This window comes from Cydia amplana, chromosome 17 (assembly GCF_948474715.1).
Source record: "Cydia amplana chromosome 17, ilCydAmpl1.1, whole genome shotgun sequence".
NCBI classification, from domain to species: Eukaryota; Metazoa; Arthropoda; class Insecta; order Lepidoptera; family Tortricidae; genus Cydia; species Cydia amplana.
The window spans coordinates 9,409,866-9,426,392 of record NC_086085.1 but is presented as its reverse complement, the minus strand read 5'-3'; the positions used below and the strand labels follow the sequence as shown (position 1 = coordinate 9,426,392).

The 16,527-nt window shown below is 40.1% G+C and overlaps 1 protein-coding gene across 1 annotated transcript in view; it reads right to left on the bottom strand.

Moving 5' to 3' along the window:
- Positions 1 to 5,251: 5,251 nt before the first annotated feature.
- LOC134655923 (uncharacterized) overlaps positions 5,252 to 16,527 on the bottom strand; it is a 65,456-nt gene continuing 54,180 nt past the window's right edge. Inside the window, exons 2-10 of the mRNA XM_063511430.1 lie at positions 14,065 to 14,221; positions 13,146 to 13,353; positions 9,683 to 10,004; positions 8,810 to 8,972; positions 8,215 to 8,360; positions 7,874 to 8,012; positions 7,420 to 7,647; positions 6,937 to 7,107; positions 5,252 to 5,403 (exon numbers count right to left, since the gene is read on the bottom strand). Coding sequence (XP_063367500.1) covers positions 5,278 to 5,403; positions 6,937 to 7,107; positions 7,420 to 7,647; positions 7,874 to 8,012; positions 8,215 to 8,360; positions 8,810 to 8,972; positions 9,683 to 10,004; positions 13,146 to 13,353; positions 14,065 to 14,187 — 1,626 coding nt within the window. The 5' untranslated portion in view covers positions 14,188 to 14,221 and the 3' untranslated portion in view covers positions 5,252 to 5,277. The remainder of the gene's footprint in view (positions 5,404 to 6,936; positions 7,108 to 7,419; positions 7,648 to 7,873; positions 8,013 to 8,214; positions 8,361 to 8,809; positions 8,973 to 9,682; positions 10,005 to 13,145; positions 13,354 to 14,064; positions 14,222 to 16,527) is intronic.

The following is a 16,527-nucleotide window of genomic DNA, read 5'->3' as shown; positions in this document are numbered from 1 at the left end:
CCTATACATACGTTACATGACCTGACTACTGAAGTTTTGGAACCAAAACAAATGCTATTAGGCCTATAAGCATTTAGTAGGTAAATCACACTGAAGGATTTATTTTAATTGATTATTTTTATTTTCATGTATCAAAACGTCTGATTGTCTCGAGAAGATGAGATGTGGTTATTATTTGAGGTCTTGAACGCTACCAATGCTACCACATACGTCCGTATGCCCTTAAGTAAGTGTAATTTATTGTTAATCGATCAATTACCTATTAAACTTGATGAGGTATTTGTGAGCATTTGTAGGTCTAGTTCCGTTGTTCGTACTTGGTATTAGCCAGTTTATCGTATCTAGGATCTACTCATACATATGTTTCGCTAATAGCTTCTTCAACGTAGTAGATGGCGTGTCTTATTACTCTTATTAGTGTAGATGGCGTATGTCTTATTGGTTTTCTTCGTTATTTTAATTACAGTAAGATACTTATTTGCAAACCTGTTTACTTACTAACTGTTGAGACTGATGCATTACCACTTTTTTTTTAAATGGCTGACAATGAGTAGGTATGTTTTCTCCATATGAAGTGCTCAAATAAAATAAAAAATGATGAGTTTTTCCTATGTGAACGGACGTCTTTAACCTGCCTATGTACCTATCTTGTATACCCAAGAACTCGAGTGGAAAAGGCGGCTTGTATATTTTGTCCATACAATACAACGTCTAGTCTAAACTTTAAATCAAATAGTTACTGTTGGAGCCTAAGTAATTAAACACACAATACCGAGTCTGGGGAACCTATTAGGTATTAGGTACTAACTCGAAATAATTGAAAAAAGAAATACTACTATATCTACCTAAGTTTTTGTATCAACTTAGTCAATTTTGTGTGTAGGTATTGGAAATAACATCAGCCAATAATAATAATTCATTACTACTTATACATATAAGGACTTAAGGACCTAAAATCTCCATAACATACATAAATAAATAAACTCGATAACTGCAAACACTAGCCAAGTGTGAGTTGAACTTAAGGAGAAAAAAAAACATATGTAGTAAAAAAATTAGGAATGGTACGGTATCTTCTGGGCGCGAGTCCGATTTGCACTTGGTAGATTTAATTCAGTCGTCACTTGAGATACCATTGCAGGTAACTGATTGTACGGCGTTCAAGGTTCAAGTGACTATTAATTTGGAATACTTATATTGTACGGTCCCGTCCCTTGTGTGATGTGAACCCCGGAGTTGTCCATTAGGGATAATTGGATCGGTTCGCGATATTGTAGGGACACGCCGGCCGCTCTAAGCGGACAGGGCGTTTATTCTCAATTTCGCGCATGACAGCATTTTTTAATAAAACTTAAGCAAACGGCAAAACATAGTAATACCAAATTTATACTTTTTTACACCACTGTAATAGTTATACCTACGTTTTAAAAATAAATACTTTGACTATATATATATATATATATATATTTAGAAAGGTTCGACCAAAAAATTTCGTTGACAAACTCTCGGCATTTGCTTGCTTGGCCGCTTGGACGATTGACAAAAGCGATGCTTTAATAAGAAATTAAGAATACATTACTTTTTTTGAACAGCCGCTTAACAAATAAACGACCATGATTTGTTAGAGTTAGACCAAGCTAAGTTGTGCAAGTGTTATTTAAACGAGATAATTTCATAGAAGTTTGACGTTTAAAATAGCACTTGTCAATGGTAGCTTGGTCCCACTCTACACGAATCTCCAAACTAAGGGTTGAAAATCTATCGTTACGAGTTACGAGTCATATACCGTATAATATATATTGAGTGCAAACGAACTAGGTACAAATCAAATCAAATATCATTTATTGTCAGGCAACTAAGGCCCATAGATACATACCTTACAAACTAACAGTACACACAATAATAAAAATCTTATAAGATAAGCTAAAAATTATTTCGGCGACACGGTGGTTTTCTGGTGTGTCGAATGTTCCGGTGTAGGATTAGGCAGATTCCCACGGAACCGCCGAAACACCACGCCCTTCGGCCAGAAGTCCGCGCTCGCGATGGTTTCCAGGAGTACACATATACCTACTGCTAACTATAAGTCTACCGATTCTTCTATCAATCAGCCCTAGGGTATGCCATATTTTTGCGTAAGTTCCTAGACTTCCTAGGAATTAGAATACAGTCAGTGCCGGATTAACCAATAAGCAAAACAAGCACGTGCTTAGGGCACCACGTCTAGGGGGGCACCAAAAATGTAGGCAAAAAAACGCACAGGCTGCATTAGCATTGCAGTCTTAGTGGAGTACAAGATAAGGTACATCCTTATGAAACTTTTTGTACGTGTTGAAGTAGCAAGAGAGTGAGAGCACGTAAGAACGTCTCCAACGTAGGCTTTTGATTTGACCATACACGGGGGCCTCCTCAAGCTCATGGCCAAAAAATCTTGCCGTTGGGCTTGCGGCCAGCCGATTTTTTCGACATAGATTACCGATTATAAAGCGAATTTTGCTCTTTTGCACGCCAGATTTGTCGGCCAGGCCGAGTTGCTGCATAGCCGCGATCCTGCGACCTAATTGTCAAAGTGTTAGGGGCCCCGCGAAAGACGGAAACTAAAAGCATCCTATCAAGTTGCGCTTTCGAGTGATTCCAAAGAGCGAGCACTAGGAAGGAGAGTCGTGATTACATAGATTATAGATTCGTTTTCAAACCACTCTTTTGCAGTTCGGCGTTATGTCTTATGCGAGGCCTTCCACCGCACGCCAAAGTCGATTTTCTGCCTCAATTACACTTGAGCTCGATCCAAGCAAATCCAAGCTTTCCTCTTTAGCAGCTGGGCTTTCTGCCTTGCTCACACTTCGTCATTGGTTGTAAGTATGATAACGTGCCGCGGTCGGACGCTCGAGACGTCCAGCCTTATGCGGTGCTAGGCCTTCAGCCTCGTCCAGTAAAAATGTACAATTGTCTATCGAATTGCGTTTTTTCTATCGAAAAAATTTCGCGCTCGCTACGCTCGCGTTTTCAATATCATTTTAAAGGTTACTAGCGACCCGCCCCGGATTCGCACGAGTTAACTAATATTCCTACATAAACCTTCCTCTTGTCTCCCTACATCAAAATCCATTGCGTAGTTTTAAACATCTAAGCATACATAGGGACAGACAGACAACGGGAAGCTATTTTGTTTTATACTATGAGTGCAGCCAACTTTGAGAGGGGTGACATTCGGATGACGACTGCAGCAGCATTCCTGTTGCAAAGTTACTGCTGCAGCACTGTCAATTTCTGTGCAATTGTGACGGATTGAAAATGACCGTCACTCAATTTACCAAGAAAATTCACTGTAATCTTGATGACCCTAGGGAGAGGGGGCACCATGGTCTAAAAATGCTTAGGGCATCTAAATATCTTAATCCGGCACTGAATACAGTTCTGTCTATGTTCATTGATTTGCGTACTGCTAGCTATTTACTTATCCATATCATGCATGTGTACCTAACATTGCCGGAATTCCTGTTACTTTGTTTGGAACTAAGATATATCACAAAACTATTTCGACTTAAATACTTACGCAGAACTTTTAATGGACGAATCGTTAGTAAGTTTTACAAAGGAATAAGAATCTTTGTTTAGTACCTATAACAAATACATAGGTATTATAGGTACCAATAGATACATCGAGTCAATTAGTAAACTGTTCTTATATCACTTATATTAGTTAATACACTATCTTGTTAACAGGAGTAAATGAGACTCTAATATGTACTAAGTAAATGAGACTCAGATATATACTAAGTATACCTACATATTACGCTACGCTACCTAAAGTGTCATTCTATGGCACTTGCTAACGAAATATGTAAACAAACCGCCATATTAAAATTTATTTTGAATGTCATTTTAGTAGTAACTTTTGTTTACATAGTTAGCATCAAGTACTATAGAATGACACTTTAAGTATGGATGCTTCCCATTCAGTTTACTATAGGTAGGTAGTAAAAAGTAACTGCTGTTCTATGGGCCGTTTTTTCAGTTACCATTTAACTCGTCCGATAAGTATTCCAACGAATAAGTTATGATAATGACACAATTAAGATTTTTTTTTGAAAATTTGTTAGTCGAGCTTAAATTAACATGTTCTTTTGTTCTCGATCCAATTTATGATCGTTTTACATTATTGAATAACGCCAGAATAGGTGCCCTGTGTGTAGACAATCAATCATGCTCAACTGGTGGACACAGGGCAAGCGTCGCCGTGGGACTTCTAATGGCAATTAAGTTATCATATACCAAGTCGAATCCCCATCTATTTTATACCTATACCTTGTTACTTACGTAAACGTGGAATTGCAGTGGAATCTTAGTACTTACCTAGCTACTATCAAAGTATTTCGTCAGGTGACAAGCAAAAGTCACTATAATTACTATAAAATATTTAAACAAAAATCAACCTTCTTCTCGTACTAATAGGGTTCACTACGCTATGAACTTGTGGTGGTACTTAGTGTATTTTGCTTGTCACCTGACGATTGAATATTTAGGTACCTACCTACCTACATAGAAAGTTTTATTATTTTTGGTAATAAAAGGTAAGTAACTACTAAATTAAGATAATAGTAGGTAGGTAATAGGAATGACACATAAGAAAAAAAAGCGGCCAAGTGCGAGTCGGACTCGCCCATGAAGGGTTCCGTATTTAGGCGATTTATGACGTATTAAAAAAAAACTACTTGCTAGATCTCGTTCAAACCAATTTTCGGTGGAAGTTTACATGGTAATGTACATCATATATTTTTTTTAGTTTTATCATTCTCTTATTTTAGAAGTTAGGGGGGGGGGGGGGACACACATTTTACCACTTTGGAAGTGTCTCTCGCGCAAACTATTCAGTTTAGAAAAAAATGATATTAGAAACCTCAATATCATTTTTGAAGACCTATCCATAGATACCCCACACGTATGGGTTTGATGAAAAAAAAATTTGAGTTTCAGTTCGAAGTATGGGGAACCCCAAAAATTTATTGTTTTTTTTCTATTTTTGTGTGAAAATCTTAATGCGGTTCACAGAATACATCTACTTACCAAGTTTCAACAGTATAGTTCTTATAGTTTCGGAGAAAAGTGGCTGTGACATACGGACGGACAGACAGACAGACATGACGAATCTATAAGGGTTCCGTTTTTTGCCATTTGGCTACGGAACCCTAAAAAGTAAGTTAAATTTTTTTATGGTATTTAAAAACAATAAAGGCACTTGTATAAAAATATCACAACTCAATCACAGGTACACACCTACAGTTTGCTGGCGCGCATCTCTTTCAGCTTCTGCTTTAAAACGCGGCGAAGTATTTTCCCGGATGGGTTTTTTGGGATCTCGTTCACGAATACAACCCCGTGAAGTCGTTTGGCTGGAGACAGCTGAAAAAGAGTGAAAGGCTTTTACATCGACATCGACGATGTTTAGCTAATAAACATGAAAATGTTTAGGTACTATTTATAATAGGTAAGTACCATAACTAATTAGGTGCATGCAGGACTAGTGAAAAAAACTTTTTCACCTCAGCAGCTCGAACAAGCAAAATCGCATTTTGCTCATTTTGTCTCATTCAGTGAGCAAAATGCGATTTTGCTCACTGTTTTTAAGTAGCAAAGTACCCTTGTTCGAGCTGCTGAGGTGAAAATTTAATTGTTGGTATATCTTAAAAAAACATGAGTGAATAGAGGTAAGTGATGAAGAAGGAATACATTTTTCGGGTTCTCTAATATGTTCTCACTGCTGAGGTGAAAAGTTTTGTGAACTACACGAGATAAAGTTATTTACATCTCGTGCGCTTTTGAGTCCCTTACTACGCTCAAGATTCTAAAGTATAGAATCTTTCGCTTGCACGGGACTTAAAATAAGCACTCTAAGAAATATCAAACTTTGATCTCTTGTTGTACAAATAACTATTCCCCGCAGATCAAGTGAAATTAAACCTAATTAATTTAATTAATTAATTTCACTTAGTAATTTTATTTAGTAACTTAATAGTACATTATGATAGAAATGCGAAAAATTTGCAACGAGTGGCGATAAATTAAAACATAACCGAAGGGAATGAGATTTAAATCGAGAGAACAATGTAGATGTAGAAATAACTAGATAAGTCTATTAGACAGTTTTACCCCACAAGCTCTAAATTCCAAGTGTTCAGGCGCGTTGAGCGTACCTACTAGGTAATAGTCGGATCGGGTAAAGGTGACGATAAATCTGGCCGGCTACGGCATTGCCCTATCCGCTACGCCTACGGCGCCGCTTGCAGTACTACACGCGCTCTAAATATGTACATCCACTGATGGCAAGGATACAATATTAGAGTCTGGTTACTTGTGAACTCCAGTAGTGGGCTCGGTAAGCGTTGTTGTGCTGGGTATCCGCACATGGGATAAGGGTGTCGTACGAGGCGACTAACTCCACAAACGAAGCAAAAAGCTGTTTCGTCATAGGGGAGATGGACCTCTTAGCATTGGCTTGCAATCCATCTAGGAGAAGGATACTCCAAAATTAAATCCCGGAATGTGGAGTTGCCGTAAGGCGCGAGTAGGATCCAACCTGATATAAGCGGCAGATTCCTGCAGCCGACCTGCCTCCACACGTATTGGCTCGCCTTTCCTGTGGGTTAAGACAGTGAAGCCGAGAGGGTAATGCAGGTGCTGGGCATCCCTGCGTTTCCTTAATTCCGTCCCAGGCGGTGTTAAGGCTGGGAGGTCATTGTCTCTCCGATTTGCACCATAGATCGTCTGCAATAGACGCAAAAGGCCAATGGGTGCCAATGGGACTGGGTCTGCCGACCACGAAAAGGCGGCATGTCCGTCCCACCCACACGCCGCACACCGCTACGCTGGGTTGTTGTAGCATGGATTGTAGCATTGGATGAAGTTGCTACAGGTGTGTAGTGTTACCCGGCTTACCCGGCTAGCTGTGAACTCCAACAGCTCAGCTTCCGTGACATTGGCCCCAGGCCTGCCGACTACGAAAGCGAAGGGCAGCTCGCCGGCGGACATGTCCGGCGCCCCCACCACGCCGCACTCCGCTACGCCGGGGTGTTGGAGTAACACGCGCTCTATCTCGGCTGGGGACACCTGAAACACCAATAATTGTAAACACAAGTGGTGTATAAAATTTCAATATAAGACCAATATTTCACTTGGCGTTAGACGTACAGTCAGCAATACTATTCGCTTAGCACCTTTCCATACAAACTTCTATAATGAAGGGGGGTACCTTTTCCCTGCAGCTTTTTTATGTACATTGATCACCAGAAATAAATTAATTTATTAACTTCAAGAGGCTCCTACTGTCTCAAACTGTCTTTTTAGGGTTCCGTATTTAATTATTTGAAGGTTTACTACTTAAAACTTTCAATTTACTCTGAAATGTTCACTAAAACTCACCTGGAACCCTTTGTATTTGATAATCTCCTTCAATCTGTCGACTATGAACAAGAAGCCATGTTCGTCGTAATAGCCGATATCTCCTGTCTTCAGATACCCCTCCTCGTCCATGACTTCGCGCGTGGCGGCTTCGTTGCCCGCGTATCCTTTCATCACGATGGGCCCTTTTATGCATATTTCGCCTTGCTGGCTGGGGCCAAGCTTTTGACGGGTTTCTATGTCCACCACCTGTAAAAATTTGTAAAGTTGAGCTACCTACTAATAAGTGCCTTCATTCAACTATTAGCCGGTGTTTAAAAATGTTTCTTAAGCTACCTATTTACTGGTGAACACACGGCTCGTCGTCGCACCGATTCCTTATAACTTCAATAAAGACGTCGATGTCAAGCGACACTGGTTCTCCCATGAAGTCTACTCGCCAATGACCGGGAATACACGGCCTAGGATTAATTACCTTGGTCCTGACGCCCGGAATCGGGCGGCCGCCGCTGCCGACCCGCTGAGTGGCCGCGTCCATCTCGTCATCCCGCGTCGCCGCTAAAGACGTTTCCGTCATGCCGTACGCTTGAAATATTCCGGTGCAATTCGGTAATCTAATTAAAATACGCAACTAAATTATTATGATGTAATTTTCAAATCAATTCTTTAGCTCTATCTTGACCGTCAATTTCTAACAATTACTTAGTATGAATTGTAGCAAAAATGTCAAAGCTAAAGAGGCACATCACATACCGAAATTTTGTTTAATGATGCTCTTGGTAGATCCTCAGTTCTGTGAATTCACCCGTAACTCACCGTTTCAGAGCTCCCTGAATAATCTCCTTGCTAAGAGGGGCAGCAGCGCACCACACCAGGTTCACTGATGACAGGTCATACTTCTCCACAACTGGGGACTTCGCCAGCAAGAGAACAATTGGCGGCACTGTTAGTAAAACTTGTATCTGGAAACATATTACGATCGTTAAGAGCTTTGGGACATATCGCTCATGGTAAATGGGCTGAGGGATGCGACGCCCTCACACGAAACGCTCCTTCCATTAGAGAACAAGACTTTACGTGTGAGACGTAATTATCAGTCCATTAGCCAATGTGACCAATGCCGATCGCTTAGGTAGGTCTAGGTACTATCCTTATGTAAAAAAAATCTAAGCCTTACAGGCTATTGTGAAGTTCTTGATGGGGGCTAAAATCTATCATCTTGTACGACGTAGCAAAAATATTAGTTGAGTTTAACACTTAACATCTAATGGCTATGTAGGTACTTGCCAGTGATGCCCAACTTAAACATATTAACATACATATGTCAAATGTCTGTCACATAACTTAAGCCACGAGATGGGCACCACTGTCAAGTTCATACATAGCCATTAGATTCAATTATTTATGTCACCTTGTACTTTTGAATAGCTCCTAAATACTTTTCAGCGTTGAAACCAGAAAAGAAAACCAGCTTCTTTTTAACGGCCATGTAATTGATAGTAGATAAGAGTCCGTAGCCGTGATACCACGGAACCACTGTCAGCGTTCGACTGTAAGCATCTTCATCGACGTTACTGAAAGCGTGGTAAATTGGTAATTAAGTATTACTAGATAGTGGAAGATTATGAAAGAATGTAAATATTTTTTTAGCAGAGATAATTTGATCAATAGGTTTCTTTTAATAATTTACAGGCCTTCAGGTCATGTTCATGTTACTGGAAACTGAATGGAAACAAATTGCTTTTATGTAAATTACGCCCTGCTATTCTCCCCACGAGACTTTGTATGCATGAGATCTCACAAATATCTATAACACATATGTATCTCTTTGGGAACAACCCTATAATCACGTTCTCGCGTTTCGCGATCTTTAATTATGAATCGGAGTCTTTAGACCAGCGGTCGGCAACCTTTTAGCAGCCAAGGGCCACATAGTAGGTAACGAAGTTGACGCGGGCCGCACTTTGTTAATATTTATGACTAAGACTAGACATTGACGTTTGTCAATATTACATACAAAATAGCCAGGGAGGCTCGCGGGCCGCAAGTGACAGGTTCACGGGCCGCGGGTTGCCGACCGCTGCTTTAGACCATAGAGATTAGGTAAGTAGCAGAATGCCGTTCTCGCTCTACATATTGTACAGGTGGCAACGCATGTATGTATATCGTTACCCTGCATACCATAACAGTATACTTAATTTGAATACAAAAATAGCTAGTGATATAACCGAGTGATATCACTAGCAAACAAATCGAACGAAAGAAGCAACGATTGTTCAATTACCTGTAATGTATTGCGCTGTACAGTATGTTGAAGTGTGTGAGCATGACTCCTTTCGGCAAGCCCGTCGTGCCCGACGAGTACAAGATAATCAACACGTCTGAGCATCCCTGGACATCTTCCGGGGAATACTCTTCCACACTCACGTCACCGCTCATTAAACTGCTCAACAGGACAATACCGGGCTGTAGAGGTGTACCGTCAAATTGCACCATCGTCTTTACAAATGGTAGGTTTTTGAAAGTATCGAGATTAATTTTTAGAGCTGATGACGATCCGATAACGATATTTGGCTTCGCAATGTTCAGCACGTGCGACATTTCCTCTGAAAATTTAAGTAAATTCTTTAGTCTAAGGACAAAGAACGTTTTTAGGGTTCCGTACCGTACCTCAAAAGGAAAAAACCGGCCAAGTGCGAGTCGGACTCGCGCACGGGGGGTTCCGCACCATCAACAAAAAACAAGCAAAAAAAACGGTCACCCATCCAAGTAGGTACTGACCCCGCCCGACGTTGCTTAACTTCGGTCAAAAATCACGTTTGTTGTATGGGAGCCCCACTTAAATCTTTATTATATTCTGTTTTTAGTATTTGTTGTTATAGCGGCAACAGAAATACATCATCTGTGAAAATTTCAACTGTCTAGCTATCACGGTTCGTGAGATACAGCCTGGTGACAGACGGACGGACGGACGGACGGACGGACAGCGGAGTCTTAGTAATAGGGTCCCGTTTTTACCCTTTGGGTACGGAACCCTTATAAGATCACTCGTGCTCGTGCCTCTAGCTGTCTGTCTGTTTGTCTGTCCGTCTGTCACAGCCTATTTTCTCCGAAGCTACTGGACCAATTACGTTGAAATTTGGTACACATATGTAAGTTTGTGACCCAAAGACGCACATGTAACGTAAACAAATGAATTTTAAATATGGAGGCCACTTTTGGGGGGTAAATGAGAAAATTAAAAAATAAAGTTTTTTAAACTATATCGTGTTACATATCAAATGAAAGAGCTCATTGTAAGAATCTCAAATATATTTTTTTTATACTTTTAGGATAAATAGTTTAGCAGTTATTCAAGAAAATAGGCAAAAAATGACTATTCCCCGCCCTTCTCTCCAAATCTAATAATGGGTATAAAATTTTGAAAAAAATACACAAAATAGTTCTTTACCTATAGATGACAGGAAAACCTATTAGAAATGTGCAGTCAAGCATGAGTCGGACTTAATGTACGGAACCCTTGGAATGTGGCCTAGCCTATACAAATTTTACCTTTCCTAACACTACACAACCTAACAGCTTATCAATAAATAATATTTTAAACAAGTATCGGCGTTTCACGCCGCGTCCGTTACATAAGCATCGCGTAGTATACTTATAGGTAGGTATGCATAGCGTGCCGCCGCGCGCGCCTATGAACGAAAGCCAAACCAGTCGATACTCGCCAGTGTTGCCAGATCTACTGATTAAGCAGTAAATCTATCTGATTTTAAAAATATCTACTGATCTACTGCTTTTTGCTGGTGAGCTACTGATTTTTCAAAAAGGGGGGGTAAATTTATAAAACCATCATAAGACCTGTCGTCATGTATGGATCAGAGTGTTGGGCCCTAAAGGTGACGGATGAGAAGATATTGCATGTAGCGGAAATGAGAATGTTAAGATGGATGTGTGGTGTGACAAGAATGGATAGGATAAGGAATGAGTATACGAGTATAAGAGGAAGCCTGAAAGTTGCACCCATAGTAGAAAAAGTAAGAGCGAATCGCCTAGCGTGGAATGGGCATGTGATGCGGAGGGATGAAAGTCATGTGACGAGAAAGGTATTACGAATGAATGTGGAGGGAATTAACGGGAGAGGAAAACCGAGGAAAAGGTGGATGGTCTCTGTGTGAGAGATGATATGAAACGAACGCAAGTAAATGATGAGATGACGGGCGAGAGAGAGGTATGGAAGAAAAAAACATGCTGCGCCGACCCCAAATGAATGGGATAAGGGCAAGCGAATGATGAGTAGAAAAAAAACTTGTGCTCATTTATTAATTATAATAACAGAAATAAGAGACAGAATGATACTCTTCATTTTACTGTTACTGACAATTTGATTTGCCAGCTATACTCAATTACGCCCAGTTTGTCAGCAGAAAAAGGAAAAAATAAATAAATTTTCTATGGGAGGTTGGTGTCAGGTCAGAGCATAATTTATTTATTTTAAATGTTACCTATTGCAGACATCACTTTTTAAATCTACTGCTTTTTTCCCCTATCTACTGCTAAAACGATTTTTTTTCTACTGAATATTTCAGATTTCATCTGGCAACACTGATACTCGCCCTTCACGACGTAACTACGCGGCTCGCCTGCGCTCGCGCGGCCGTGTTTTGATTTACGGAAATCTGTAATTGTTATTAATTATACTAACGTTACTAATATGTTTGTGCTTGCGACTGTGCATATCAAGTAACTAATAAACTAACAAGTGTGTGATATAAACTAAACTATAAGCCCTCGCTACACGGTCGCCGACAAGCCTTCTAACCGTCTGACCTTGGTCTGTCCTTGGTCAGTTTTGGTCAAATTTTGTTGGTAACAACTGTCTACACGGTCCGTCCAGACCAAGGCCACGCGGTCTGAGGGGCTTGTCGGCGACCGTGTAGCAAGGGCTTTAGACCTAAGGCTTACTGACTAATCCGGTGGTTGTGTTTATAACTTTATACCTTCATAGACTTATCTATCCTGTGCAGCGCCTTCTTAAATTTTATTTGGGGTATTTCTACCGTTCAATAATAGTGACTTTTTACATATGTTTCTTCATGTGCCTGCCTGTTTAATTAAATAAAGACAATATAAATAAACAGTGTTATCAGTTACTACGGAACCTCATCACCCCCCCCCCTATAGGAACGCGAGTCCGACTCGCACTTATTGGCCGGTTTTTTTTAATACGAATTATCATTACTATTATTAAATTGTTTCAATAGAACTTGTAAAGCGCTACAAAGTTACTTCGTATTCGTACATCTGTGACGATACCTACACTATCGGACCTCGGTAGAATTCTTTGTTTATATATCATTTGAGAAAACAAGGAATTGAGCCGCAGGGTTTCTCGTATTTAAATTCGTAAATAAAAGTCTTACGAGGAAAAGATAAGCAAACAAATTGTGCGAAACGACACATCGTAAAGAAAGGCACGTAGTTATGGGTGGACCAAATTGAATAAGATTTCTCGATGTAGGTAATTTAGGGCACAGAGTTTTTCGTCACCCAGAATGGAATGAGTGCTAGAGTTAGACCAAGCTAAGTTGGCAGCGATTCTTCATAGTGCAAACAGTGTTATTTATACAGTCATCGTCAAGTTTGACGTTTATAATAACACTTGCAGAGTTTGTGCTAGATGTCAAAATCGCTGCCTAACTTAGCTTGGTCTAACTGCAATTTAGCTCGTGGTGGTGACGGTGACTCACCAGGTTGGTACTGCAAGTTTACAGCTGTAACAGTGGCCCCGCAGCACATGACGGCAATGGCAGTTGAGATGTATTCTATCCTGCTCTCGCTGCACAGACCGACCACGTCGCCACGCTTCACTCCAAACTTCTTAAGCCCTGTGGCGATTCTCACCACATCATTCAAAATTTGTTGAAACGTTACCTCTTCGCCAGTATCTCCGTTTACCTGAAAAAGTGGCAGAAATGTGTCCTAGCTTCCATGATTTTTTATCATTAAAGAAGAGGATATTATGGAATGTTATGTAGCTGTACGTAATCGTGAAATTCGGAAAACCATTACACAAATCACATTAATTGCTATATGGACACAAATGCATAAAATTCGCTCGATGGTCAAATTGAAAACATGATAACGCCTCGGCCCACCTCACCGCACATTGCAGAGGGAAGAAGAAGAAGAATTAAGGATGACTCACGTTAGCACAATTAGGACATCTAGGTTATATATGTCGGAATCGTGGGCGTATCATACTATCAGGAGCACATCAGGACCTTCAATCATGGATGACGAGCCCTCGGCAATGAAATACGTTATTCAACTCACGTCTTTACTGGATAAGACTGATTACAAATCATAGCACACGTTACACTTTCAAAGCAAACCAGTGGATTAGACTCAGGAACCGCCACAGACGTCATCTTCTCCCGTTCTTTCTCATCATGTTCTCATCTGAAGATTGATTGACAACATAACTGCAATTGTTCTGGATTTCATTTGTTTTTGACAGCGCACTCTATGACGCCTTGGCGGTACTACGCCGAACGCCACTCAGGTGTACACCCTAGTTTGCTCTCTGTCAAAAATTGCGTGATGAAACGCCTCTTGAAAGCAATAGATGGCACATTTCAGCACATTTTCCGACATATACATATTTACCAAAGCAACGCCATCCCCAGCCTTGGAGTGCTCTCTAAGCTTGTCTACCACGTACTGCGCGTAGGAGAGGTGTCCTGGCACCTTCATTGCAGTGTCGCCAACCACCACATTGTCTACTATCATTTTCTACGAACGTATCTGTTAACTGCAAAAAAAACTTAAAGTAAGTACCTACGACACTTCTTAGCACGGATTGAATACCGGAGTACCGGTAAACTTTTCAAACAAATACCGTTAGTTTCAATATATTGGTTGTTAATTATAGTAGGAAAACATCGTAAGGAAACCGGACTAATCCCAATAAGGCCTAGTTTACCGTCTCTCTGGGTTGAAAGGTAAAAGGTAAGATGGCAGTCGCTTTCGTAAAAACTGGTGCCTACGCCAATTCCTGGGATTAGTTGCTAAGCTAAGCGGACCCCAGGCTCCCATGAGCCGTGGCGTGGCAAAATGCCGGGACAGGAGGAAGATGATGGTTGTAGGTACCTATATTAGTACATTTTGTTCAGCTATTCTGATGGTTATATATGTCACCGTAAAATTGTAAACACTCATCAGTTCATAATCTCGCTAGTTAAATTGTAAACTGACGGGACGGAGATTATAAACTAACCTAACCTACGTTAGATTATAAACTAACGGGTTCACAATCTTACGGTGTCATATATAAGTACCAAATAGTCTACACAGTTTGCATGCAGTAGCACGAGATTGTTTATCGCCGGCACACACGAGGCGACTCAAATTGTTTTCATGAATAAGTACCTAAATGGTGACAAAATATAATTTGCATCGATTCGAATATGACAAGTCAGCCTCTTTTCACTCTCTCCTCTCGTCTACTCAAAGGTTAACTGGAAGAGATCCCTCAGAGGGATAAGTTCGCCTAAATACTTCTTACTAATTTTTTGATATTTTTAATATGTCTTTTTGTACAATAAAGAGTTTACTAATACTACAAGTTGTTCGAGCGATCTGTTCAACAATGCGGTTTGAACAATGAAACTTATTATGATTATGATAACGCATGCCACCCAGCCACCTAGCTAAACTGGTCCAACCGGCTTTATTAATAATTCTACACATTCATACCTCGGGGTCTATAGTAAAATTTCGACTACATTCTGCTGAGCAACTATCCACAATCGGAGGTCAAGTTACATTGGTCATTCTATGGGGCTAACTGCGTACAGCGAAGTTCGTCGTAGAGATCTCAGATTCTATGTATTGGCGTGACAGAAATAAAAAAATAAAGATGTTTGAAGTTCGCTATGTTTCAGCGGAGTCGTCACCGTCAGATAGATTAGTTAATAGCGATTTTAAATGGATAATATTTATAGAATAGATGAATCCAAGCAACGTTAAGTTTCCAAGCAACCATGAAAAAATTATCCTTATTTCTAACACTTACCTAGGACCAAAAATGTCACTATTTATCACCACCGCGGAGTAGTGCACAACATATGTAGTTACACACGGGAGATATATGTAGATTATATATGTAGGTAGCGTTATCGTTGCGCCTTCTTATTATCTTAACAATAAAACATACATAAAGTAATCACCAGACTTGTTTATGAAATTATGATTAAGCGATTTCATTAAAAGTGCATTAAAACTGTATCTGTCACATTAAGATGAACACTTTCTATGTATGCTGCCAATTATAATAGGTAGGAGCACAGAGCCCGTACCATGAGTTACTGACAGTGTCAAAACTGACATTTACGCTATCGAGAACGTAATTTACTTTCTATACATCTCGTTTGCACGAATATGCGAGTACGAGCAAGATGTATAGAAAGTAAATTACGTTCTCGACGGCGTTTATGTCAGTGCCAAACTGATGGTAGCCGTACTGAGTAGGTAGACTTCTACACTGTTTATCAAACTAAGTAGGCATGTGAACATAACATTCAAATTGAATTTTGACCTTGTCAAAGTACCATCGCCCACACTGTTAAGTTAACTGTACACTGTACATCGGTGGACCTTATGCCTTTTGTAATAAGTTCCATCAATGTACAGTTAGGAGTGTTGCTGTTGCTACAAGTACAGTCACCTGCAATAACATGTTACTCTTCGATTGCCGCAAAAATATGTGACACGTGACACGCTCTTATGGCTCTACACAGTGTAGACTGTAGAGCCATAAGAGCGTTTATAGAGAGAATTTATATTAGGCCAGGCAACGAATACTAGGAAATGCTTGGAACAATTTTTTTTTACATAAGGCTTAGCACGCACTGCGGTTTTTAAAAAGCGGTTCCGCTACCGCAAAAAATGTAACGTACGGCATTCTTAAATCGCAAGTGCGTGCGCTTATAAAGAATGCCGTACGTTACATTTTTTGCGGTAGCGGAACCGCTTTTTAAAAACCGCAGTGCGTGCTAAGCCTTAAATTACAGGATTAACATTTGACTTCGTAACTTTGTTTGAACTAGTTTATTAGGAGGTTAGGTATCA